At 38.7% G+C, this 27,360-nt stretch overlaps 1 protein-coding gene across 4 annotated transcripts in view; it reads right to left on the bottom strand.

Annotated features, from left to right (window-relative positions):
- Window positions 1-27,360, bottom strand: part of LOC126164076 (serine/threonine-protein phosphatase 2A 56 kDa regulatory subunit gamma isoform) — a 382,345-nt gene that overhangs the window by 136,016 nt on the left and 218,969 nt on the right. For all 4 annotated transcript variants that reach the window (XM_049920208.1, XM_049920210.1, XM_049920211.1 and 1 more), the window contains one exon: window positions 6,977-7,110. In XM_049920208.1, the coding sequence (XP_049776165.1) occupies window positions 6,977-7,110 (134 nt within the window). The remainder of the gene's footprint in view (window positions 1-6,976; window positions 7,111-27,360) is intronic.

The following is a 27,360-nucleotide window of genomic DNA, read 5'->3' as shown; positions in this document are numbered from 1 at the left end:
AAATCTGGGTGCATCAGGCTGAGTGCCACATTTAACTCATATGAAATTCCTCGTCTAGAGAGCAATTGCAATGGCCACTCGTGTTTGTCAGTGATTTGCTACTGTGAAGATGAACATTACTGCACATGTCAAAAATTAGTTTCTATTTTGAAGCTTCTCTACAACTTCCATTTGTTACAAACCTGGAGAGATGAAAAATCCCTCAATAGTTCCTGTTCTGATTTTGACAATCCAGTCCGAATTGTACTATTACTTTCGAATTCTTCATATATGGACGAATTATCAATTACATCTCTTATTGAGACATTTTTATTTAGTGTGTGGCATAAAAGATCATGTGAATTAATTACATGTAAATAGTCTACAGTGTAGACATTAAGTATGCATACAATAAATACACAGAGCGTATTCACAGAAAATTCCTGGATTCTTCCCTGGTTTCCCGGTTAAAAAAAATACACTTTTTCCATGTTAAGTAGGAGTGTATTTTCCCCAGAACTGTAAAACTTATCAATCCTTTGAATGGTTCAAATCTTATACACCGTTGTAGAACTTCCTGGCACTTTAGAATACAAAACCCAGGCGCGAGTGGGAGGTGGAAATAGTCGTGTTTCTGAAAGAGACACACAGCACCATATACGCTGTGTATTCTCGTATTATGATATGCTGCATACTCCCATATTATGAAAGTATACATTCGAATTACACCAAACACAGCACGGTAGTTCCCAAAGCATGAAAATTGAGATAGCAACGCCTTTTCTAAGTCAATCATAGCTCATCTCATGTGATCTCGCCGTCCGAGAAAAGCAGAGGGTCAGAGCATGGGATATGTGATGCAGTCAGAGCTACAGGAAAAGCTAAGCTTTCACATATAATTGGTCTTTATTGTATGTATTACAGCTTAAGATACATTAAACAATCATGTCAATACAATTTTAAATAATGACATAAATGACGACCAGCCACTTGGAAGAATTTCAAGCCCAGAAAACCAGAAAAAGTATTAAATTTTAAATGAGTGTCAAATGCTTTGTGATTTAAGAAATTCATCACACATTCTCACATTTAATGTAATTGATCTTGCATAAAAGGAAAATTAGTCTGAAGGTAATACTTTTCAAACAACCAATCACAATATTTTCCCACGACCTGTTACAAATAGGTTCTTTTTAGCAGCTGCCAGAGCACACCAGAAAACAGGCACGTGCAGCTACAATGATGTAGGAAGCCTCTTTGTTCTTACGTATAAAGCATTAAGAGATCTTACATCACATCAGAAAATACTCCAGGAGCATAATTCGGCTTGAAGTGCACGTTCATATGTCCAGATTCACAATGAAGTAGGCCTCAACCTGTGGTTTTTGAGATGCAAATTTTCTTGGAGTACCAGTACTGTATTAACTTATGTTTGGTTCTTTATTATGGCATAATGCTATATATGCCAAATGATGAAAACGTGCACTTTAAATTAAGCAAATAGTTTAAACCAGCCAGTAATGTGGAATGAACCACTCTCTTTCAAATAAATTGACTGCCTCTGCAGGAAAGATTAACAAAAGTGAAACTTCTTTGGCAAACCGACAAAAATAACTTCATTCAACAGCAAGGCAATTAATGTCGGACTGCGAACAATGTCGAAATAAAATAAAATCAGAAAACAAACTAATATTTTAGCCTTCCGTAATTATGTGAATGTATTTTAATTCACTTGATAGCTCTCGGCCACAGGAATCCATTTTGTTTTCATGTGACGTGAGAACTACAAACGAAAAGGAAACAGCAAAATCACTGAACATCAACACAGATCACATAGGCTACCTTTCTCCACTACAACTCGGACTGCTCTGCACATGCATGAATCTGGCAGCTTTGGTATGACAGAAAAATTCTCTGGCTGTTTGGTGCTACCCCTGACAGAGCTAACAGCCAGAAGCAGGGCATGGTACTGCTCATACGGGACGCAACTGCACATGCACATGAAGCCGCTGGCAACTGCTAAAACAGTTGTGATAACACGCTCATCAGAAGCAGTTTGTTACAAAGTATTGGACAGACTTCATCCTAAAGCTGTTGAGACTTTTGCTGTTAGCAGACGCTTGGGTGTGCACCGTATTTTGTCGTAAATGGTGCATTTCTTTGCAATTAAAGTTTTATTTTTTTCTCATTAATGTTTTCAGGGTGATTCGCAGACAAGGAAAAACAAATTCCCGGACTTCCCGGTTAAAAATACACTTTGTCCCAGATGAAAACACACTTTTTCCGTGTTATTAAGTGACAGTATATTTTCCTTCAGAATTGTAAAACTTATCAATCCTTTGAATGGTTATGTTTTTATACACAGGCGTAGAATTTCCCAGCACTTTAGAAAACCAAACTCAGGGAAGAAAACTCCTTTGGAAAAATTTTAGATGAGCAGCAACACGTACGCTGCATATTTTCGTATTACGAAATTCAAATTCGACAAAACTCCGCCTGTTACTTTCCGAACCATTCTAATCGAGATTGCGATGTGCTTTTTTAAGCCAGTCATAGCCCGTGTCACGTGATCCCGCCATCCGATGACAGTGGATATTCAGAGCATAGGACATGTGATGTGGTCAGCCAATAGCAACATCACTGTTAAGTAGTGCGGATACACAAACAAGAAAAGATAATGTTTTCATTTAATATACAGTGTTGCTACAAGAAAAGCAAAGCATTCACATATAATATTGGTCTCTAAGGTTAACACGCTGCAAGAGAAGTAAGCTTTCACATATAATGTTGATATTTTGTGCACATATTACATTTTAAGACATATCACACAAATGTGCAAGTAAACTTTTTAGCCGAGTCCAGTGTCTTGTCCTCAAAGTTTTCCACAAATAAATTAGCTACCGCAGAGGAGAGCGAGCTTCCCGTAGCACTACATCAATTTGCTCATAGTAACGACATGAATGTCTGATCTTCTGGGCTCGAAATACTTCTAAATGTCTCGTCATCAAACGCTCTGTGATGTAAGAAATTCGTCGTACATTCTCGCACATAGTTCAACTTGTGTAAAATGAAATTTACTTTGAAAGTAACGCTTTTCAAACCACCATTCACAATATATTCCCACGACCTGTTAGAAATAGGTTTGTTTCAGTAGTCGTCAGAGAGCGCCAGATAACAGGTGCCATCACACTTTGGCAGCTGCTACGACGCAGGAAGCCTGTATGTTCGAAGATATTACATTAAGTCATAAATGACATCAGAGGATACTGCAAGAGCATCAAATTTTCGTGAACCATACTAAAAATGGCACATTTAAAGTGCATACTTAAAGAGCACATTCTTATGTCCAGATTCCCAATGAAGTACGCCTCGACCTGATATTCTCAGTGTGGGTTTCGGGATGTAAATTTTCTTGGAGTACCAGTACTGTATTAACTCATTTTTAATTCTTTATTATGGCATAATGCCATATGTACTGGAAGATGAAAATGTGCACTTTAAATGTAGCGAGCAGTTGAAATTAGCCAATAATGTGGAGCTAAACACTTCATTTCAAACGCATTGACTGCCTCAGTGTAAAAGATCAATAAAAACCAAATTTCTTCAACAAACCGACAAAAATAAATTCATTGTCCTACAAGGCGATTAATGCATGGCTGTCAGAAAAGTGGAAATAAAATGAAATCTGAAACTAACAAAGTATATTAGCCTTCTGTAATTCACTTGATAGCTCCCGGCCACAGAAAACCATTATATTTTCATTTGACACGAGAGCAGTAAATGAACAGGAAACAGCATAATCACTAAATGTAAATACGGGTCACATAGAGACTACACACTTCCTCACTATAACTCAGACTGCTCTGAGCGTCAGCCCCGGGTATACAAAATTTCCAAACTGGAGGTGTCTGATACATAAAACATACATGTTCGAGGAAATGTAAGACATGTTATTTGGTCTTAAGTGTGCCAGAGTGCAGTGCCATCCCTCTTCACACAGCATTCTTCTTTCACTCTGAGGAATTGAAACGTGTACATTTTGTACTGAATGCCATCAAACTATATTCAGGACAGTGGAAATTAAAATGTCGTGTGGTGCCTCTCCTGCTCCCTCGTAATCGGGAAACAAGAACTCTTCAGAAAATTTGCACTCTTTATTGCGTGTTAGCTAGTAACATTCTGTTTTGGATGACATAAAGTTAAATATAGGGTACATAAAACCAATAATGTCAAGAGACAAACAATACAGTACACATTTATTCAATCCTTAGTTCCTAGCATTATTTCCTCCTTAATCTTGCTACAGCTTTAAATGGCATGCTTCCTTTCTGCGAAAGAATATATTACCTCATCAAAGTTCGTCAAACGTTTTGCTATTTGAAAAATCGAAATATTGTTGTCTAATACCCCAAAGTTGTTAATACACACAGTACTCAAGACGTGTGGTTTCTCAATTTGATTGTGTCTATTTTGTCAATGTCTGCTAGATAAAATAAAATAGGTCTTACTGACACTGTAGAAATTGCAACACACACCAAATAAACGAGACTGTTTTGGCACAAATGGTCATTTTTATAACACGACAATAAAATTCATGAAGATCAACATAAAATGCCTATTAGGCCTACTACAAGCAAAAAGCTTTATGTTAGAAAACAGCTTCATATTTCATTCGTATGCTCCAGTTTCTCCAGCACGAGATCGAAAAGTGTGAGATATTTATATGAATTTGGAATCATCTTATTCTTCCATAATTTGTGTGATGTACCTGTTTCTTCTCCTTCCTTGTTCCAAACAAACAATCTTGTCAAGTCTAATTCTGGAACTATTCCTGCTTTTGTCAAAACTTATTCGCTGGTTAACTTCACTAACCCTGCCAGAATCACCGGTTTAGTTATCCCTGATTGTACCTCCGGTTAGGCGTTGTTATGTTCATACAAACCATTTTCTGCGCTACTTCCAAAATAGAACTTAAGCGGCTGCTAGACGGGTACAGTACAACTGGCCCTTACTAGTGTACCGACCTGGCCAAAAACTTTGTCAAAATTTCATTTTCCTGGATACACTGAGAAGATAATACGTAATCTTTCTTACCTGTTATTCCTGTTAGTCGTTTATTTCCGCTCTGGTAGTCTGGATCTATGGATTTCCCTAGTAATTATAACAACGCTGATCATTCGCAAACCCAATCAACAACATAATCAGACAGCGATTCGTGTTCACTCGTTAGGCTTTACTCCACTCAGCTTGTATAGTCTGGTCCCATTTTACCTGCAGGAAAGTTTATTTCTCGGTGTGACAAGGATTCCCCTGACAGAGACATCACGAACACTACGCACGCATTCAAAAATCAACTTATTTATTTAACTATGGGACCAAAATGCTGTCATCGATCCCTAGGCTTACACACTACTTAACCTAACTTATGCTAAGGACAACAAACACACCCATGCCCAAGGGAGAATTCGGACCTCCGACAGGGGGCGCCGCGCGAACCGTGACAAGTCGCTCTAGACCACACTGCTACACCGCGCGGGTTATGATTCATTCAGAAATCAACTTACAGAGTGTGTTCAAAAACCAACAGGGATGCGCATCAAAACCATATGAGTAATCGAGAGACCAACATGTGCTGGATGCTAGGCACTTTGAGAAACAATGTTCTTTTTTTTGGTTTCTCTCTCTTCAAGAATACAAATTGCCACCCCCCTATAGATCCGGGCCCACTGCATATGCGTGAATCTGGCAGCTCGGGGGCGGCAGTAAAATTTTTCCCAGATGCATATAGATGCTTGCTGCAACAGCCCCATTTCTGTAGCCAGAAACGGGAGAAGGTACTACTCATACGCCACTCAACTGCACATGCACATGAGCCCGTTCGTAACTGCTAAAATGAATTCAAACAGTTGTGACATCATGCTCATTGGACGCAATTTGTTGTTATGAAGCACTGCACAGTCTTCCGTCCTTTGACAGATTTTGCTGTTGGCAAATGCTTGCATGAGCACTGTGTTTTGTTGTTGTATGTGGCACATTTCCTTTGCGATTTATGTTTTATGTTCTTTTTTTTCTCATTCACGTTTTACTGTTGCAGTATTATTCTGCAGTAGTGGGATACAGTAATATCCTTTGTAAGAGTATCGATTCATACCAGTCGAAATTACAAAAATTTATCTGAAAACTAAAACAACGAAAAATTCCCGGAATTCCACAAAATTCCCGGGTTTTTCCCGGTTTTCTCCCGAATGAAAAAATTCCCGGTTTTTTCCCGGATCTCCCGGTTGTCCCAGGTCGTATACACCCTGGTTTTATTGCTGCAGTATTATTCTGCAGTAGTGGGAGACAGTAAAATTCTTTGTCGAGTATCAGTTATTAGCAGACAAAATAAAATAAAATTAAAAAAAATAAAATAAATAAAAAAAAATTAAAAAAAAATCACAGTTTCTCCCGGCTTCCTCAATGAAAAGTTCCCTATTTTTCTCAGATTTCCCAATTGTCTCAGAGTGTGTACTTCATAATACAGGTCATATAAAAAGAAAGGAAGGACTAGATACAAAGATGATTAAAATGCATAAAACCAGAAAATATATGGGAATAGAACTACAGCCAAATGTTCACACTGCAAAAGATAACGCTATAAACAGAGAAATGCTGAATGGCACACACTCAGCTGTTAAGTGGGCAGTTTCTGAAATCTTCAGTAACAGCCTTCGCAAAATCTTACCGCAATATCTCTCACAAAAGCCAAAGAAATTCTAGTCAAGTGTAAAAAGCTGTTTCACCACAGTCAGTGTCCATAGGAGTTAAAATTGAGTGTAGCAAAGCAAAAGCAAAAATACTGAATTCCAATTTCAAGTATTCCTTTACAACGGAAGATAAAGAAGTAACAGCAACTCCTAGACTTGTGCTACTAAGGTCACTGACATATCACATTTTCAGCCTATTTTCAAACTAGTGATCACATCTTACATACAAGAATTGACAAATGCAGAATTACCGTAGGAAGAACTCGTAGACGAGCTGCAAGTGGGGCCACGCTGCCTCCAGGGTGGGTTCGTCCTCTTCAGGATCAAACTCTGCCCCGTTGGGATTACTCGAAGGTGGCAGCGTCCGAAACAGATTCACTGCAAACTGGTGCAATAACACACTGTTATCCTTAGAATTACTGTAACCATTGCATACTGTACTAAAATTATATGGCTGCAGCATGACTGACAGGAAATGAAAAAGAAATACAGTAAAAGTTTCAAATTTTAAGACCCAGTGGCATTGTTTCCAATCAACCCCCCCCCCCCCTCTCTCTCTCTCTCTCTCTCTCTCTCTCTCTCTCTCTCTCTCTCTCTCTACATTACAAACATCCAGCCAACAAATATCGCATTTTCAAATTTTATACTAGTACTCCAAAAGAACCTTACCAACAAACCAAGCAAATGTGAAAAACAATTTATATCTCGATTATACACTTTCCTCGACAGAAGGTCTATTCTAATGTAAAGAAACAACTCATTAGCATGCTCATGTACTACTTGTTGTTAGCAGCAGTGCACCCACGCCAGATGTTAGATGCCACTGGAAATCGGCCCTACATATTTATGTTTTCCACTGTTCTGTAGCATTAATGGCACGGTGAGTTATGCAAAACACTGACAGTCTTAACTATTTTGCCAATCACTGTGTTGAAGGTTTCACCCATGTAGTTCTAGGTTAAGATCTTATTTGACAGTTGCTTTCTTTTTCCTGCCATTCGTGCTCCAGTGCTGTTGCCGTGCTGTGAAAATGTGAAAAGTTAATATCACCAAAGCAAAAAAGCTGCAATCTGCCAATTTTTTGACAAACACTTTATTTCATCATAACTAGTTTTGCACCTGAGCAGATAGTCAGTAATATTTACAAAAACAGCTGCAGTGTTCTCAAATCATTACAGATATGATAATGTGTGAAGTTGTTTCATGTTCTCTAGTGAAAAACAGCCACAGAAAACCTTTAAGAGGCTGTGAGAAAAAGATTGTGCTCAATGTGTTCGGTTTCACTATATATTAATTCACCGACATTATAAATTGTTCTACGTGGAATTGGCAATTATACTGTTTATTTGTACAAACCACACATATATGGAATTTGATGTTACAAAGTTGGTCTGTTATGATACATTAACACTACAGCAAGCCTAATCCTCACCCGGTATACAGATCTCAGTGGCAGGGACAGCAGACTGCGGCACGCTCACTGCAGCAGCCGGAAAAGGAGAAGTGTAAACTGTGAGGGAACCCCATAAATGCAGTGCAATGGCTGCACACGACAGTGCCCGACAGGCTGCTATTGACGTTTCGCAGAAAGAGCATCGGGTGAGATGACTATACATGCACAAGAATACATAGCAAAATGTTAAGTTCCGTGTTAAACTTACGGCAGAGTATAGCATACCCAGACTGATTCATTTCAGTCCCAATGTCATCAACAGGAAAATAATCAGGGTATCTCATTAGTTGAATAAGTGACAAGTGAAAAACAAATAGCACTGGACCATAAAAAGATGCTATACTGTGGTGAAATCTTAAAACTCTGTAAACCACTGTCGCCCAGTCACTGCAGACCCAAAAAATGCCGACTTGCAGAAAAAATTTGACTTGTCACAAATTTTTAAGTAATGGATGGGGGTGGGGCGGTGATGTAAAGGCATTTTTCCAGGTTTTTCTTTAATATCTCCAAAACTGCAGCATCTAGTGAAAATGTTTCCCAGTACAAAATTAAACTGCCTCTAAAAATGTCCTATTAATTTTTTTCTCCAACACTAACAGTTTCCATGCTGCCAGGCATAGAAAAATCCCCGATAATTGAAAATGGTGTTTTAGTTGTGCATAATTATTGCTTATCGTTAAATAAAGTGGATTGAGAAGCAGTGTGTAGTAGAACTGCAGTAGAACCATATCAATGGATAAACTGCGTAATGGGGAAGGGGTAACAGGGTGGAAAGTTTGGGGTAGAGATTATCGAAGTGGAGGGAAAGCAGGCAATTACACAGTCTCTCTAGTGCACTACATGACAAAGAGCAACTAAAGGACATTTCACAAATTATACCGACCCTTTCACAGTGGGTGGTGGGGCTAGGGCAAGAGTTAGATGTGTAACGAACGGTGTTAACATTACACTGAACACAGGTAAGAGTTCAAACACAAGAAAAACATACGGGCATATTCTATGTACATCTCTGTGCAGTGTTGTACAATGCTGCAAGGGAAACTGATCCTAAATCTTCCGTATGGCAGTTTCAGTGATTTTCCAAGAAAGGTGACATCCTCCACCACGAGCGCTACTTGTTTTTCAATTTGCAGACAGACTACATCTCCCCAGAACTTCTTATTCAGCATTTAAAAACTGCTTTTCGAGATAATTGTATGTGCTGGTCAAATGTTTTCATCTGGTTCAACAGATTTAAAAATGGCCACAAATCATTTGAAGATGAACCACAGTCCGGCCATCCTTCCACCTCAAAAATGAATGAAAATGTTGTGGAAGTTTGTGACATAGCACACTCTGATCATAGACTTACAATTAGGGAAATGGCTGATGAACTTAATTCAAGTTTCTATGCAGTTCAGTCAAATTTTAACTGAAGATCTGAACATGCATCTAGTGTCCGCAAAATTCATTCCAAAAGTGATGTCAAGTGACCAAAGACAATACCGACTTGAAGTGTGCCAAGAACTCATTAATTGGAATAAAAATGACCCAGATTTGTTAAATAGGGTAATTACAGGTGACAAATCGTGGGTATATGGGTATGACCTAGAAACGAAAGTGCATTCTTCGCAGAGGAAGACTCCAGGTTCACCATGACCAAAAAACGCACGGTAAAGTCTGTCGAAGGTGAAGACAATGTTGGTGACTTTTTTCGATTCTACCGGTATTGTGCAGCATGAATTTACCCTTGGAGGACAGACAATTGACCAAGAATACAACAAATGCGTTCTTGAATGTTTGCGCAAAAAGGTGCGGAAGAAAAGGTCTGCACTGTGGAAAGACAGGAGTTGGATGCTACACCATGACAACGCTTCGGCTCATCGTGCCTTCTCCATTGTCGGAATTTTGACCAAATTCAAAATTCCTGTGCTTCCACAACCACCATATTCCCCTGATTTGGCACTTGCAGACTTATATCTGTTCCTAAACTGAAATTTTCACTGAAAGAGAAGCGATTTGACTCGATTGAAGACATCCAGGCATATACGGAGAGTACGGATAGCGTTCTTAACACACTGCAGGAAAACTATTTCCAGGAATGTTTCCAAAAATGGAAAAACCATTGGAATCAGTGGGTTCAGTCAGATGGGGACTATTTTGGAGGAAATGCATCACAGTAGCATGTTGTTGTTGTTGTTGTGGTCTTCAGTCCTGAGACTGGTTTGATGCAGCTCTCATTAAAGCTGCATGCCCTCGGGAAAAATTACGGCTGTAGTTTCCCCTTGCTTTCAGCCGTTCGCAGTACCAGCACAGCAAGGCCGTTTTGGTTATTGTTACAAGGCCAGATCAGTCAATCATCCAGACTGTTGCCCTGCAATTACTGAAAAGGCTGCTGCCCCTCTTCAGGAACCACACGTTTGTCTAGCCTCTCAACAGATACCCCTCCGTTGTGGTTGTACCTATGGTACGGCTATCTGTATCGCTGAGGCACGCAAGCCTCCCCACCAACAGCAAGGTCCATGGTTCATGGGGAGTGGGGGGGAGTGGGGGGGGGGGGGGGGGGTAGCATGTAAGTACCACTATTGTACAATTACAAGACCATTCTTAAAACTTTCAAATCACACCTTGTAATATGTTATAAAAATAAAGAGAGAGAGAGAGAGAGAGAGAGAGAGAGAGAGAGAGAGAGGAGGGGGGTGGATCTTATATTCAAGATCGCCTTTTACTCAGGTAAATACCATACATTGCAAGGTGGGTGTCAATATTTCTGATGGAATAGGACTGATCATGTTTAAATCTCTAACAGTAAACTTATGCAATGCATTGCTTGTGTTCAAACATCTGAAGTTCTGTAACACGTAGGTGACCTACTTCCATTGCTGAAGGAGACAATTTAAACCACTGAGCCTTGTGAATTGTTGGGAGAGCTGAGTCTATGGTGATGCATTCCATACACCTCATGCTGTGTGGAGTATTCCAGCCAGTGATAGTGGCAAGTCAATAAAATCTATTACCAAATACATATTGATACCGTATTACACTTGAGACAGGCTCTTCAGTGTGGTAAACAGCTGACAGTTTCAACTGTTGGGTTTTTTATGTAACAGCTCATTTAACAACTGCACATAAATACCCACTTAATAAACTGAAAATAACTCCACTATGTAGATATAAGCCCAGTGAAGATGTTTTGTCCAGTCACATGAGAGAACAGAGAACTACTGGGCAGGAAGGGTTCATATCCGTATTTCATGTAGTGTTAACATTCTTTGTGGAGAATGGATACCTCAGGACATGTCCGCATTCTGCATAGCCACGGCATCTCCGCATACCGTGTTGCCAGGGATTTATAAAGTGAGCTGTGGAGTGGTTGGTATAGCTCTATGAAACATAATGTAGTTTTTTTTTTTTTTGACATAGTGTGGTAGAGAAAATTGGGAACAGCCTACTTGCCATTTATTTTTATAGACCCAGGCCTAATGAAGGAGGGAAATGCGTGACCACAGTTGGGTGACATACCTTCCCTCAAGCTTCTAACCGCTACACGTCCCTTTCTACCCTGTTCAACAACGGCAATTTAATTTAACCCTTAATATGGTCCTACTGCACTTAGATGTGGTACACACGTTAAGATGAAGGTCTCACGAAGGACTTCATAGACAGGCACTACCTCCTCAATCTAGTCCACAAACAGATTTCTCATGCCTCCCCTCACCCCTTCCCACCTCCGAGAATCAGCTACAAAGGAGCCCCCCCCCCCCCCAATTACCCAATATGATCCTGGACTGGAAAAACTGATCCACATCCTTGTTAGGGCTTTTATTATGTGTTATGTCCCGAAAGGAGGGTAATCCCACCCAAGATCCTTCTCATGCCTCCAAAAGTGGTGTTCTGCCGCCCATACAATCTACACAACATCCAATCTACACAACATCCTGGTCTATCCCTATGCCAGTCCCACTCTCAACACATAGCTACAGGAACCTTATGCCTGTGGTAGACCAAGGTGCAAGAGCTCCCCAATCCACAAACACAGCACCTTCTATTCCAGTCCTATCACAAGACTACCTTACTCCATCAGAGGCCAGGTCACCTGTGAAAGCAACGATGTCATATACCAAATCTACTGCAAACACTGTACAGCTTTTTATGTCAATGAGACTACCAATCAGCAAACCACCAAGATGAACTGTCATCACCGACCTGTTACCGAGAACAAAGTTGACCACCCAGTGGCACAACATACTCAATTTCCGTGACTGCTTCTCAACCTGGGCCACATTTATTTGCCCCTTCCGCACATCCTCCACTCCCACTTCAATCTCCATTAATCCAATGTCCGCACAACCTTCACCCAAACAGTTTTCTCATCCTCTGTCCTGTCACCCACTCCCAATTCACATCCCCAAAAGCCTTCAACATGTTCCATTCCCACCGGTTCCAACGGTTTCGAGACATTAAAGACCAACTCGTCAATGTATCCTTGTTATATCACCCTGATATGAATTGTGAGTTCTGTCTTTCTACAGATTCCTCGGATGTTGGATTAGGTGCCTGTCTCTTTCAGATAAGGAAAATAAAAGGAGTAACAACATTCTGCCCAATATCATTTACTAGTAGAGTTTTATCACCATGTGAAAGAGCTTATACAACAACAGAACTTTAAGCACTTGCTATTATCTGGGCATTCAAGAAGTTTAATTATTATTTATATGGCTCGAAAACTGTTGTGTATTGTGAGCATCAATCACTAACCTTTTTTCAGACGTGTAAATTATTACATCCCAGATGGTCACGTTGGACAATGACACTACAGCAATACCAATTTAAAATCGTCCATGTATCTGGCAAGGAGAATATTATTGCTGATGCACTTTCGAGATCTCCAGAAGGTTTAACGCAGGAAATAGAATCAATCCATACTTCAGAATTTCCAGTACTACTGTTGCAAGACAGTAACTACAAAGCTTACTATATACATCTCTGTAGAGAGATGAGAAATTTACAACGGAAGGATCAGTGATGGAACAAGATAATTCAGCTAAAGGAACAACAAAATTCAAGTGCCAATTTAGATCACTACAAGTTAGTGAATGGAGTATTATTCTTCAGATGTGGGAAGGACAACAATCCATGGTGGTGTGTGTGTGCATCCCGAAAGAATACGAGGAGAAATTCATTTGGTTCACCCACTTATCATGGTGACATTTTGAGATGGTTAAATGTGCAAACAAAATAGGAGTCTACTGTTATTTTCTGAATATTAGGAGGAAAGTGCACAAACTAATACAAAAGCGTTTAATATGTCAGAAAGCAAAACCGGATAATAGAGGTAGTAAAGATGCTCTGCATTCAATTATTCCACAAGAGCCAAGGTCACTAATTTCGTGTGATATCTGCGGCCCACTTCCACGGTCAAGAGGAGGAGTAAGATTCATTGTTGAATTTTATGATGTATTTACAAAATATGTAAAATTTTATCCATTAAAGTGTGCTACTGCCAGAGCTGTTGTAATAAGATTTGTGCATGACTATATTCCGCATGCAGGTTTACCTAAATCCGTAATTTCAGACAATGCCAGAATTTTTACTGGATTTAAATGGAAACAAACACTAGCGCAGCTTGGAATTCGGCAAATATTGACATCATGTTACCACCCTCAAGGCAATCCAAAAAAACGAGTTTATTCCGGGAATTAAACAGTCATGTGTACATACTGTCACAATAAACAAACATCATGGGCTGATTATCTGTTGGAATTTGAGCAAATATTTAATAATCTGCCACATACCTCAACTACCTTCACTCCAACAGAGCTAATGTTTAAGCTGGCTGAAAAGAATTTCTGGATAAAGCATTTGCCAAAGCATGAAGATCAAAAACTAACATGGGAGGAAAAGATTTGACTAGCACTTGTCAGTTTGACTGAAAAGGCAGCACAACAGAAGTTGACATATGATCAAAGGATACACCGGGTTCAGACGTTTCATCTCGGAGCAAAGGTTTTATTGAGGCGACACCTGCATTCCTCGAAACTGAGAAAGAACACCAAATCCGGGATCATACTTGTTGGCCTATCCCGATTCAAAAGGGGTAAAGGGTTTATTCCCGCATAATGATATCAAGAAATTTTTTGAAGGATCTTAGAACTTTGGCACCAGAACTGAAGAAGAATCAAGAATGGATTTTTATTATTATTTGAGTGAATATACCTATATATTTATGTGGTTGATAGGTTGAGAGACAGTGAGATTACTCCTGAGATAGTTCAGTATAATCTTTAGAATAGTTATCAGGCTCTAGCATTTCCTAGTGTGTGTACATATTGACTATAAGTAAGAGCCATAGGGAGTGTTAATGTGTAGTTAAAGTGTACCTATATTCTCTCAAGACATAACAATCATATGAACATGAACATGGCGTGTGAAACTTTAAACAGTAATTATGTATGGAAGTACGTTGAAGGCAGGACACGCACTGTTCGCGGTAAAAACAACTGAAGTGTGAAGTGAAACTACAGTCGATAATATCACCGCTACAAACGGTTAAAGAGACTCGCTGGTCGCGCGAGAGAAAATTTATTATATTTAAAAGTTCTCAATATGAATTCTTTTTCAATTGAATTAATTTAAGAGTTTTAATTGAATTTTTAAGAGTTGGGTTTCTTGTGTTTTCATATTATTGACAGAATTGTTGAAAATATGTTTTCCATTAATGTTCATGAGAGAATGACAAAGATTCTGCGAATAGATGCTGAGCTAAACGAGCATACATCACCATTAATGCTGTTTAATTGCAGGTGGATCTGCAGATCAAATAACGATAATAATAAAGATCAAAAATTTTCAGATATTTGTACTGGAAGAATACAATTTTACTTGTATTTGATGTCACATGCCTATATTTTAAAATTTTCCTCATACATGAACTTGAATTTTATCCATAATTTCGTACTTGAAAACAAAATTCTGACAGATTCAGTGCCTTACTTCCACCTGAACTATATCAAATCGAAGATTAGATTAAGAAATTTTTTGGGAGGAATACATTCGGTATGTGCTACAGCAAAATTAAATTAACACAGTTTCTTTTGCAATACTTTGGACAATCTGCAGTTGTGATTCTGAACAACTTCAAAATTAAGGACGACAATAAAATTCGCGATTTTCAGGACTGATGGATATTCCAGTCTAGTACAGATGGAAGAATAAATGAATCAATTCTGACTTTGAATGCAACGATGAAATATGGACTTCAGTGCCTTAATCCACTCTCTTCCAGGGATTTATTCAGTCAGAACCTTTTCTCATTCCATTTTAAACCTGTTCCATGTTCACGTCCCTGACCATCTGTTCCTGAGACCATCTTGCTGTTTCTATGGCACATTACCAGCTTCTGTCCTGTATCGCCACTCATCGCCTGTCCTCCATACTGCCTCAACCAAATGCTGTACGTCGCCTACCCGCTGTCCATACCCAGTGTTCCTGTTTCATCGGCCCCACTATGAGATCTCCGCCTGCACTGTCGAAAGAAGAAAATTAATTTTTTTTTTAAACACTGTTGTAAAGATTTTTTTTGCTATGAGGCACTTTTCTATCTACCTCATCTATCAAGTTTTATACATTTCAAAATCACTTCGTTTAGGCTTTCCTATCGTCTTTAATACCTGAGCTGGGGTCTATTCTTCCAAGTTTTCCAGGGTTTCCCTGTGAAGGCCAGCTCCCAAATAGGTATACCTTTTCCGCAATCATACTGATTTATATCTTCCCTGGTTATGTAAGCGGGATGCAGATATACCCCAGTACATGTAAAAGTCACAGACTAGTTATTCTGGTAACATACAGTCTTAACATGTTACCCATACACTCTATGGTAAATTTCTAAAAAACTTATCTTCAAAATATTTCTCTTTTGTGTAAACAAGCCAACAAAATTTACGGTTAGCTCGCAAAGTGTATTATCATTAACTTTGCTCGCTGTGAGGGGCACACTGTCCATTCTCATGGTTGTATATGATACTACTACTGTTTGTTTTACTTGCCATTTGTACTTTAGTAATCATTGTTGATACAACTGCCTCATGGTTGAGATACCACTTTCAATATGGGCTTTCTCTGACAGATTGCGTTTATTTGCTGCTATTGTGTAACACATTTGCATCACAAATGGGCTTCCGTAACACCTGCCTGTTCTCGGTAATTTTCAGAGAAGACATTTATTAATGTTTCACAGGACATCTTTTTATACTCATGACTAACAAGACTGTAATGTTTGCAATTGATTTTTTGATCTTTGAAGCACCTTCCAATGATGACAGTATGACTGCGGAAAATTTGCACTAGCAATCTGATGTTTTCTTTTAAGTTTTCCTGGGGGTGAACTGGTGGCAGGTAGGAAGATCAGAGTACAGGAAAAACCAAACTCAGAACAGGATAACATTACTAATGAACTGAATGAAAGCGCTATAATTGTTGTGAGTTTGATGGTGTTTCCAACTGAGTACTGAAGATCTGCTCACATATTCTAAGTCCAGTCTTACTGACATATGTAATGCGTCACTAACTCTCGGCATTTTTCCAGAGAAACTGAATTACGCCATTGTTAAACCCTCTCTCAGAATGGTTACAAGTGATGTTGATAACTACTGACCTATTTCTCTGCTCACATAGTTTTCCAAAATTTTTGAGAAGGTGATGTATTCTAGAATATTATCTCACCTTAGCAACTAATTGGTGTACACACAGACAAGAAAGAAAAATTACCAAATTTTTCCTGGATTTCCTGGTTAAAAAACACATTTTTCCTGAATGAAAATACTAAAAGTATAAATACAATTACACCAAATACAGCACATTAGCTTCTGAAGCACTGAAATCAAGATTGCAATGTGCTTTTGTCAGTGAATCATAGCTCATGTCACGTGATACAGCCACCCAATGTCAGCAGATTTTCTGGGCATAGGACATGTAATGTAGTCAGCCAATAGATCACTGCTGAATAGTTTGAACTTTCGAATAAGAAACATCGATATTTTAAATTAAAATGCATACCACTACACAACTGAAGTTGTGCAGACCTCTTGAGTAGAAACATGCTGGCTTCTCAGTACGAAAAAAATTCAAAGTAATTCAATCTGCTAGGAAAATGCTCGTGACAGTGTTCTGGGATATGCATGATGTGTTATTGGTGGACTTTGCTGAATAAGGCCCACTGTGAATGCTGCAGCCTAAATTTTAATATGGTTAAGTTGCGTCATGCCCTTAGTGACAAATGCGACATCATTAATGATGACGATGTCAAACTTCATGACAACGCTCACCCCTATGCTTCTATTCCTGTTCATGAGAAAATATCCAAATTTGGTGGGAGGTGCTCCAGCCTCCACCATACACCATTCCTAGCCGGTCAGTGCTTTGTCACAGATGCGGAAGTGAAATCACTATTTTGCAGATGACTATACTTCAACCAAATGGACTTCTACGAGCAGGATACACTGAAACTGGCACCATGATGGTAGAAATGAGTTGAAAATTGTGGTGACAAGGTAGGAAAGTAGGTAAAAGATTTAAGTTCATTTGTAATTTTTTGTTTTATTACCTATTAAACTTTATTAGTACGATTATTGTGTGTTACTTTCCCCATCTTCCGTCGTACATGATAACTGACCAAATTTTACAACCATTAAATAATAAAACAGCACCAGTTGGTTTCTCTATTTGACTTAGCTAAGGCATCTGACTCTGTGAATCACAGTATCCTCCTGCATAAATTGAAGTTATATCAATGGATAATGCCGTATCTAAGCAGAACAACGCAGAAAGTTGTACTTAATAATTCAACCAACCTAGCTCGGACACATAATTTTTACTAAGGAGATATCAAGAGACATAATTCTTACTAGTGAGAAATCAGGTATGGGGTTCCAGACAGCTCAGTCTTAGCTTCACTATTGTTCGTCACATATGTAAATGATCTACCATCCAATATAAACAAGCAGAATTAGTTTTTTGGAGACGACACTAGCACTGTAATCAACCCAAGCATGCACACAGAAACAAACTGGTTTTCTGAGAATGACCTCATCCTCAGTTTTAAAAAGACACAACATATTCAGCTCTTCACATCTAGGGTTACTACACCAATGAGAAGTGTCACACACAGTGAGGAAATAATAAATACGGTTGAAATTTCAAAATTATTGGGTGTCCTTATCTACGACAATTTAAACTAGAAAAAGCACATTTTGGAACTCTTACAACAACTTACACAGGCAGGCCAAGACATTGGGATTACGGATTTACTTCAGACTTTGTACACCATTAGTAGGCCATTAAAAGACATAATTTGAAAATAGTAAGGTGCACTACTCCAGCAATTCTGAGAAAATCGCAAGAGAAGTCTTACACATCTATTTTATACACCATGCAAAGAGGCTAAGCCTAAGAATTCATTGAGGCCACGTAATTAGCATTCGCGCACGGAAAGGCAGTCACGGACGAGGTGATGGTTCGAATTCTAGTAACACTTATTATTTAAATTATATATCTTTCATCACTTGTTTCATTATTTTATTTATATGACATTTGAAAGGTAATATAAGAAAAAATAATAACCCCACAAGTATTTTCATGAAGTTGTAATGTATTTCATATGTTATCTGACAATTTACTATTTGTAATTAAATTTTCAAGGACAAGGGACAGACTGACTCTGAAACCCCAAGTCAAACATCGATAAATAATGATGTGAATGCCGTTATTCCTAATAAAGTAAGTCGCAGTGTGACAGGCCAAGACAGCAATGTAGAATTACATGTTGGATATGCTCTTGACATCACACATTGCAGAATGTTACGTCATATAGACATGGAAAACATAAATTGAAATTTCATACAAATACATGTGTTCTTTCTTTCATTATGTTACCTCTCAAATATCATACAAATTAAATGACGAGAACAGTGATGAAAACAATGTAGAGTAAAGAATAAGTGTCAGTGGGATATAAACCATCGCTTCATCCACGACCCACTTGCCTTGCGTGAACGCTAACCACATGACCACAATGAACCCTTTGCACAGGTACATGATTTACATAAAATATGTAAAACTTCTCTTACGATTCACTCGGAACTGCCAGGGTAGTCCACCTTACTACCTTCACATTATGTTGTTTTAATGGCCTACTAAGTGAATACAAAGTTTGAAGTAAATCCGTGATCTCAACATCGTGGCCGCCTCTTGTTAGTTCAGCCGCATCTGCACTTAAGACTCCTTGTCAATCTTCAGGACAGACAAATCAGTAAGTTGATACATTTTCTGTATTTTCATTCAATAGTGTCATATGGAATAATGATCTGGGTTAACTCATCTTTAAGAAAGAAATTCTTTGTTGTCCTAAAATGTGCTCTAAGAATAATACAGGGTGCGATCAATAAGTAGTAAAGCTGAATTAATTTAAATTTTTTTACTGAACTAACTGGTACAAATCCTTAGTATTCCTCAAAGTAGCACCCTCGTCCTTCGACACAACACATGTAACACGATTCCCATTGCACGTACGCCTTCTGGATCTCTCTTTCTGTGATCCTCTTTAGCGACGCCGTCCCGGCATTTTGGATGTCTTCTACAGACTGAATTGGTGTCCCTTGAAGTCCCACTTGAGCCAGGGAAACAGGAAGTAGTCTGCCGGTGACAGATCTGGACTGTATGGAGGGTGAAGCAATGTGGCAACCCTGTGCTTGGCCAGGTGTTTCAACACCCACAGTGCGCAGTGGCATGGTGCATTTTCATGGTGCAGCTTCCAACAAGCGGCAATGTTTGGTTGCACTCTCAGGATGTGTTTGCACAATCTTTAAAGCACTTCCACATCAAATCGGGCACAAATTCCCAGTAAACCACACCACCACAGTCAAAAAAGTAAATGAGCACGGTTTTCACCCTTGACTTGCTCATATAGGCTTTCTTCAGATGCAGGGAACAGACGGTGTGCCCCTGAGTGCTCTGGCATTTGGCCTCCGGGTCATATTCAAAACACCACGATTCGTCGCCAGCAATGACATTGTGAAGAAAATTTTGGTTTTCTAGGCCACAGTTCCAAATTTCCTGGGTATTTACACACGATTCAGTTTTTGTTTGTCAATCAGGATTTTTGGCACAAACTTGGCATACACCTTTCGCACGGCCAAATCCTCGTAACAATTTCTTGGATGGTACTGCATGAAATCGCCAACTCGTCAACCATCAGACAAATGTTTAAGTGGGGGCTGGAGTCCAGGAGCACCTTCACTTTCGCCACATTTTCATAAGTCCTTGGGGTTGATGGGTGACCAGCTCGCCGGTTGTCTTTGACGAGCTCCCACCCCTTCCGGAACAGCTTGTGCCACTGAGTGGCTCTAGGCAGCAACGCTATAGGTATCCTTAATCATTCCTGATGTCTACGTCACTGTTTTCCCTCGTTTCGTGCAGAATTCGATGACATAGTGCTACTCGACATTTTTCTCCATCTTGAAATGCTGCCACACTACTGAACGGGGAGAGGGGGGGTGACTGAAAATGTCAGTCTCTCCGGAAGCTTCCACACTATCACGCCCAGGCAGTCCAACCTCCCTCCACTGCTCCGTTTGCACTACAGAAATTCAGTCCTTACTACTTATTGATCACACCTCGTATGTGGTTCTCACCCAAGATCGTCTTGTAGACATCTGTTTAACGAGTTAGGCATTCTGACTGCTGCTTCACAGGTATATTTATTCCCTCATTAAGTTTGTCATAAATAATGCACTAGTTCAAAAGGATCAATGATGTACATAATTACAATACCAGAAGGAAAAATAGCATTCATTATTCCACATTAAGGTTGTCTTTTGCACCACATACCATACTCTACAGTAATTGTTCTGCAGTCAGCTTCAAATCCCAGTTATCAAATTTTTCTCAATATTGTTTCTCGAAAAGAAGATCGCCTTCCCTCCACGGATTCCCATGGACCTCTGTAAAATTTGCATTTTGTTCAAACCAACTGATAAGAAATCTAGCAGCCCGTAAATCTAGCAGCCCGTCTCTGAGTTGCTTCAATGCCTTCCCCTAATCTGACCTGATGCAGATCCCAAACACACCAGCAGTACTCCAGAATAGGTTGCACTAGCATCCTATAAGCAATCTCCTTCACAGATGAACCACACTTTCCTAGAATTCTCCTAATAAACCAAAGAAGATCGTTCATCTTCCCACCACAATCCTCACATGCTCATTCCTTTCCATACTGCTTTGCAATGTAATGCCCAGATATTTAAATGATATGACTGTGTCATGCAAGACACTATTAATGCTGCATTGGAACATTACAGGTTTGTTTATCCTACACATTTGCACTAACTAAACATTTCAGAGCCAGCTGCCATTCATCACACCAACTATAAATTCTATCTAAGTCACCTCGTATCACCCTACAGTCACTCAACTTTGACATCTTCCTGCACACCACAGCATCATCAACAACAAACACCCGTAGATCGCTGCCCACCCTGTCCACCAGATCATTTACGTATATAGGAAATGATACTAAACAATTTGCCTCAGAACACAGCTCACAACATGTAAACCAACAAAAAAAATTACATAAAAGTACTTCATCAAAATATTGAATACTTTGGTAGCAAAAAATTAGAAGCAGTAGTACTCCTGAGTGGAGTAAGATCAGACATATTATGCGTAAGTGAACATGGACTAACAAAGTAAATTATGTAATGTTGCAATAAAGGACTACAAACTAGTTAGTTATTTCTGCAGATCTAAATATAAGGGTGGTGGCATTTGTATATATATAAAAAACAGGTACTCTACTAAAGAGTACTTAGTGTATTCATCTCTTGGTCTCCCTCTGCGATGTTTACCCTCCACGCTGCCCTTAGACTTTGTGATCCCTTGGTGTCTCAGAATATGTCCTACCAACCGATCCCTTCTTCTAGTCAAGTTGTGCCACAAGCTCCTCTTCTCCTAATTCTATTCAATACTTCCTCATTAGTTATGTTATCTACCCATCTAATCTTCAGCATTCTTCTGTAGCACCACATTTCGAAAGCTTCTATTCTCTTCTCGTCTAAACTATTTATCGTCCATGTTTCAGTTCCATACATGGCTACACTCCATACAAATACTTTCAGAAACGACTTCCTGACACTTAAATCTATACTCGATGTTAACAAATTTTTCTTCTTCAGAAATGCTTTCCTTGCCATTGCCAGTCTACATTTTATGTCCTCTCTACTTCGACCATCATCAGTTATTTTGCACTCCAAATAGCGAAACTCCTTTACTACTTTAAATTTCTCATTTCCTAATCTAATTCCTTCAACATCACCTGACTTAATTCGACTACATTCCATTATCCTCATTTTGCTTTTGTTGATATTCATCTTATACCCTCCTTTCAAGACACTGTCCATTCCGTTCAGCTGCTTTTCCAAGTCCTTTGCTGTCTCTGACAGAATTACAATGTCACTGGCGAACCTCAAAGTTTTTATTTCTTCTCCATGGATTTTAATACCTACTCCGAACTTTTCTTTTGTTTCCTTTATTGCTTGCTCAATATACAGACTGAATAACATCGGGCATAAGCTACAACCCTGTCTCACTCCCTTCCCAACCACTGCTTTCCTTTCATACCCCTCGACTCCCATCTGCTTTCTGTACAAATTGTAAATAACCTTTCGCTCCGTGCATTTTACCCCTGCAACCGTCAGAATTTGAAACAGAGTATTCCAGTCAACATTGTCAAAAGCTTTCTCTAAGTCTACAAATGCTAGAAACGTAGGTTTGCCTTTCCTTAATCTTTCTTCTAAGGTAAGTCGTAGGGTCAGTATTGCCTCTCGTGTTCCAACATTTCTACGGAATCCAAACTGATCTTCACTGAGGTCGGCTTCTACCAGTTTTTCCATTCGTCTGTAAATAATTCGCGTTAGTTTTTGCAGCCGTGACTTAATGAACTGATAGTTCGGTAATTTTCACATCTGTCAACACCTGCTTTCTTTGGGATTGGAATTATTATATTCTTCTTGGAGGGTATTTCGCCTGTCTCATACATCTTGCTCACCAGATGGTAGAGTTATGTCAGGACTGGCTCTCCCAAGGCCGTCAGTAGTTCCAATGGAATGTTGTCTACTCCCAGGGCCTTGTTTCGACTCAGGTCTTTCAGTGCTCTGTCAAACTCTTCACACAGTATCATATCTCCCATTTCATCTTCATCTACATCCTCTTCCATTTCCATAATATTGTCCTCAAGTATATCACTCTTGTATAGACCCTCTATATACTCCTTCCACCTTTCTGCCTTCCCTTCTTTGCTTAGAACTGGGTTTCCATCAAAGCTCTTGATATTCATACAAGAGGTTCTCTTTCCTCCAAAGGTCTCTTTAATTTTCCTGTATGCAGTATCTATCTTACCCCTCTTGAGATAAGCCTCTACATCCTTACATTTGTCCTCTAGCCATCCCTGCTTAGCCATTTTGCACTTCCTGTCGATATCATTTTTGAGACCTTTGTATTCCTTTTTGCCTGCTTCATTTACTGTATTTTTATATTTTCTCCTTCCATCAATTAAATTCAATATTTCTTCTGTTACCCAAGGGTTTCTACTAGCCCTCATCTTTTTACCTATTTGATCCTCTGCTGCCTTCACTATTTCATCCCTCAATAGGTGTTGAGGAAGAAGAAAAGAAAATATTGTATGCTGATGAAATAACACTAAATAGTGACCAAAATATGGAACAGCGTGTTTAAAAACAAGGAGAAGGCTGTAGACATGGATTTAGAGGTTGATGAAACAAGGCTGGAAGAAGTAGAATCTGCTAGATTCTTAGGTATTCTTGTGGATAATGAACTGAAATGGGAAAAAACATATTAATAATGTCTGTAAGAAACTGAGCTCTGTCATATTCTTAATGATGCAGCTATCACAGTATTCAGACAAGAACCTTCTGTGTACAGTGTATCATGGACTTTTCGAACCATACTTCCAGTATGGAGTGACTGTGTGGGAAACTCAAACAAACAAGAGACAAAATGAGTGTTTTTTTTTTTTTAAAAAACAGGAGAGAGAGAGAGAGAAAAGAAGAAGAAGAAGAAGAAGAAGAGCAATTAGAACCATTTTAAGAATAAAGACCTCCGAAACGTGCAGAAACTGTTTCAAGAAGTTAGGTATCTTAACTTTTTCATCATTGTATATATACAAAACAATTATGTACATCACAAAAGGTAGTGAGAACTGGATTACAAATGCTAGTGTACACACACACACACACACACACACACACACACACACACACACACACACACACACAATACAAGAAGGAAGAATGAAGTACAGAGCATACCCCGCCGACTGGCAATGCTAGAAAAAGGACCCCAGTAGTCTGGTATCAGACTACTAGGAAGTCTGCCTAAAAACCTGCAAGATAGTGTACCTGACAATGACTTTCCAAAGAAACTTCAAGACTATCTCATCGAAAAAGATTTATACAGTGTTGCAGAATACTTATGCCATTAAATCTGTATATATTGTTATTCATTATCAATATTGTAAAAATGTATGCTAAAGGTGTAGAAAAATAAGTGATAATGAATGTTAATAATTTGACATGTCCTATATTACACGTACATTACTGTACATGATGTAATCTTACAGGATCAAATAAAATTCAATTCAATTCAATAATGGTCCTATCACACTTCCCTGGGGCACATGTCTCTGACGAACACTGGTCTTCGAGGAGAACATACTGGGTTATATTACTTAAGAAGTCTTCAACCTCAAGCCACTCACATGTCTGGGAACCTATTCCGCATGCTCCTACCTTGCTCTGCTGTGAATCATACTATTCTTCTGTGTAAGCTAGAAGAGTACGGGTTGAGAGGATTAGCTTTGAAACTATTTACCTACTATTTGAAAGACAGGAGCACTGTATAAAGCTTTCTGTTCCTTGCATACGTAAATAACTTATTTGAACCCAAAATTGCATAGTTGTAAGCTATGCCGATGACATATCCATCACCTGTGGCAGTGATAGGCAGTCTGCAGCTAACAGTACCGAGATCAGTTTCAATACTCTGTCCGCATACCTTACAGTAAACAAGTTTCTTGTAAATAAAGACAAAACGATAATAACGAAGTTTATCCTCAGTTATAATGCTGCCCTAACTGATACTGTATTTACATCCCCATTGGGTCTTGGATATGCAAATTCACATAAATTTTTGGGCATCGTCATTGATGAACACTTATCATGGAAAGAACATGTAGATCATATTTGCAAGAAAATCAGTAGAAATGTGCATCTACTGAAACGGGTCTCAGCCTTCTTGGACCATGATACTTTAAGCCAAATATATTTCGGGTTGATTCATCCGCACCTTCAGTATGGTATTGATACATGAGGTGGGGCATCAGCAGTTTATATAGATAAGACTGTTTAGATTACAAAAAAAGGCAGTAAGATTGGTAGCCAAGGTAAAGAAGAGAGAGCCATGTAGACATCTTTAGAAAATATAAAATTCTTATGGTGTACTCTATGTATATACTGCAGACAGTAGCATGTTTGTGAAACAAAATCCTGAATTTAATATTACAAACAGTAATGTACACAACTATGATACGCGGGGAAGGGAAAATTTTCATAGAATTGTGACCAATAAAAAGGCAACGGACCATAGCCCACATAGAATGGGAGCAATTTTCTACAATGCACTACCCTGTGAACTTAAGAGAGCAAATATAAGTATGCTTAAGAGTAGACTGAAGCAATTATTAATAGAGAAGTGTTGTTACTCTGTTGAGGACTTTAAGTTGTAGTGCCATCTTGGAAAACAGTGTATATAGACAATGTCTCCGAACTATCAAAGGTATGAAAGAATGTAACTGTACACTGTATTATGTGTACTGTATTATTATAAATATCAGCTAAATTGTGTTACACTATAGAGGAATCTACTTGTAGTGGCCTTTTGAAAAATAGTGTGTACAGACATGTGTGTGATCCTAATGTTGTTATGAAAAAATGTAAATATTTCACTGTATATGTGTAATGTAAGCTAAATTTTCCTGACAATGTCCAAAAACTTTTTGTTATATGGACAGTAAATAAATGAATAAATAAACCTTTGTTAACAGTCAGCAGTGGGACTACGTGTCAAATGCTTTTCGGAAATCTAGAAATATGGAAACTGCCTGTTGCCCTTCATCCATAGTTTGCAGTATATCATGTGATAAAAGGGCAAGCTGAGTTTCGCAAGAGTGAAGCTTTCTAAAATGGATGCTGATTCTTGGACATAAGCCTTTCAGTCTCTACAAAATTTATTATATTCGAACTCAGAATACGTTATAGAATTCTGAAGAAAAGCGACATTAAGGATATTGGTCTATAATTTTGTGGGTCATTCTTTTATCTTTCTTAAATACATGAGTCACCTGCATTATAAAATGTCTGATAAACAGCAAAGTAAAATTTGAAAACAAGTTGAGAAAGTTTCTCCTTCACAACTCCTCCTATTCCACAGAAGAATTTCCATTATCGTAATGTGCAAAAGGTGGTGGGAAAGACACTATCACTTCATATCTGTATCTCTTTTATTTCTAAAAGAATTACAAATGTTCAGCAATTACAATGTACAAATTAATTTGCAATGTGAATGTAGAATGACTTTGTTCATGTTATTATGATTTATCATCAAAATGATCCACTGAACAAGCTAACTACCTAATTAACAAATTCATGCTCACCCTTCACGCTAAGCCTTGCCCAATCAATCCCATGTGTGGCTTCAATTTCTATCTTCCTGGATTCAGCTTTTTGTCTACTGGACAAATACAACCAACGTTATCGAATTAACCTGCTGTTTTGACAAATACTTACATTTATCCCAAAAATATGACTGCTGTCAATTTTGGAATTTTGTCAACTTATGTATTTTCTGATCATTATTCTTTCTGTCTTGAGTATTCTGTCTGTTCCTGCAGTGATATCCGTTTTGAAAATGGTTTCACTTCCGTATATTATACCTGGTTGTGTAACTATTTCCTAGAATCTTAATTTTCAGGTCACTGAGGTGCTTTTCAGTCTAGTATTCAATGCCATACATTGCGTTTTTGTCAGTTAGTCTATTCTATTGTGCCTCATGACCCTTCATGAACTCCTTCCGAAAAAT

This window comes from Schistocerca cancellata, chromosome 1 (assembly GCF_023864275.1).
Source record: "Schistocerca cancellata isolate TAMUIC-IGC-003103 chromosome 1, iqSchCanc2.1, whole genome shotgun sequence".
In the NCBI taxonomy this organism is placed as follows: Eukaryota; Metazoa; Arthropoda; class Insecta; order Orthoptera; family Acrididae; genus Schistocerca; species Schistocerca cancellata.
The sequence above is the reverse complement of the archived record's forward strand: the minus strand, read 5'-3'. Positions and strand labels throughout refer to the sequence as shown.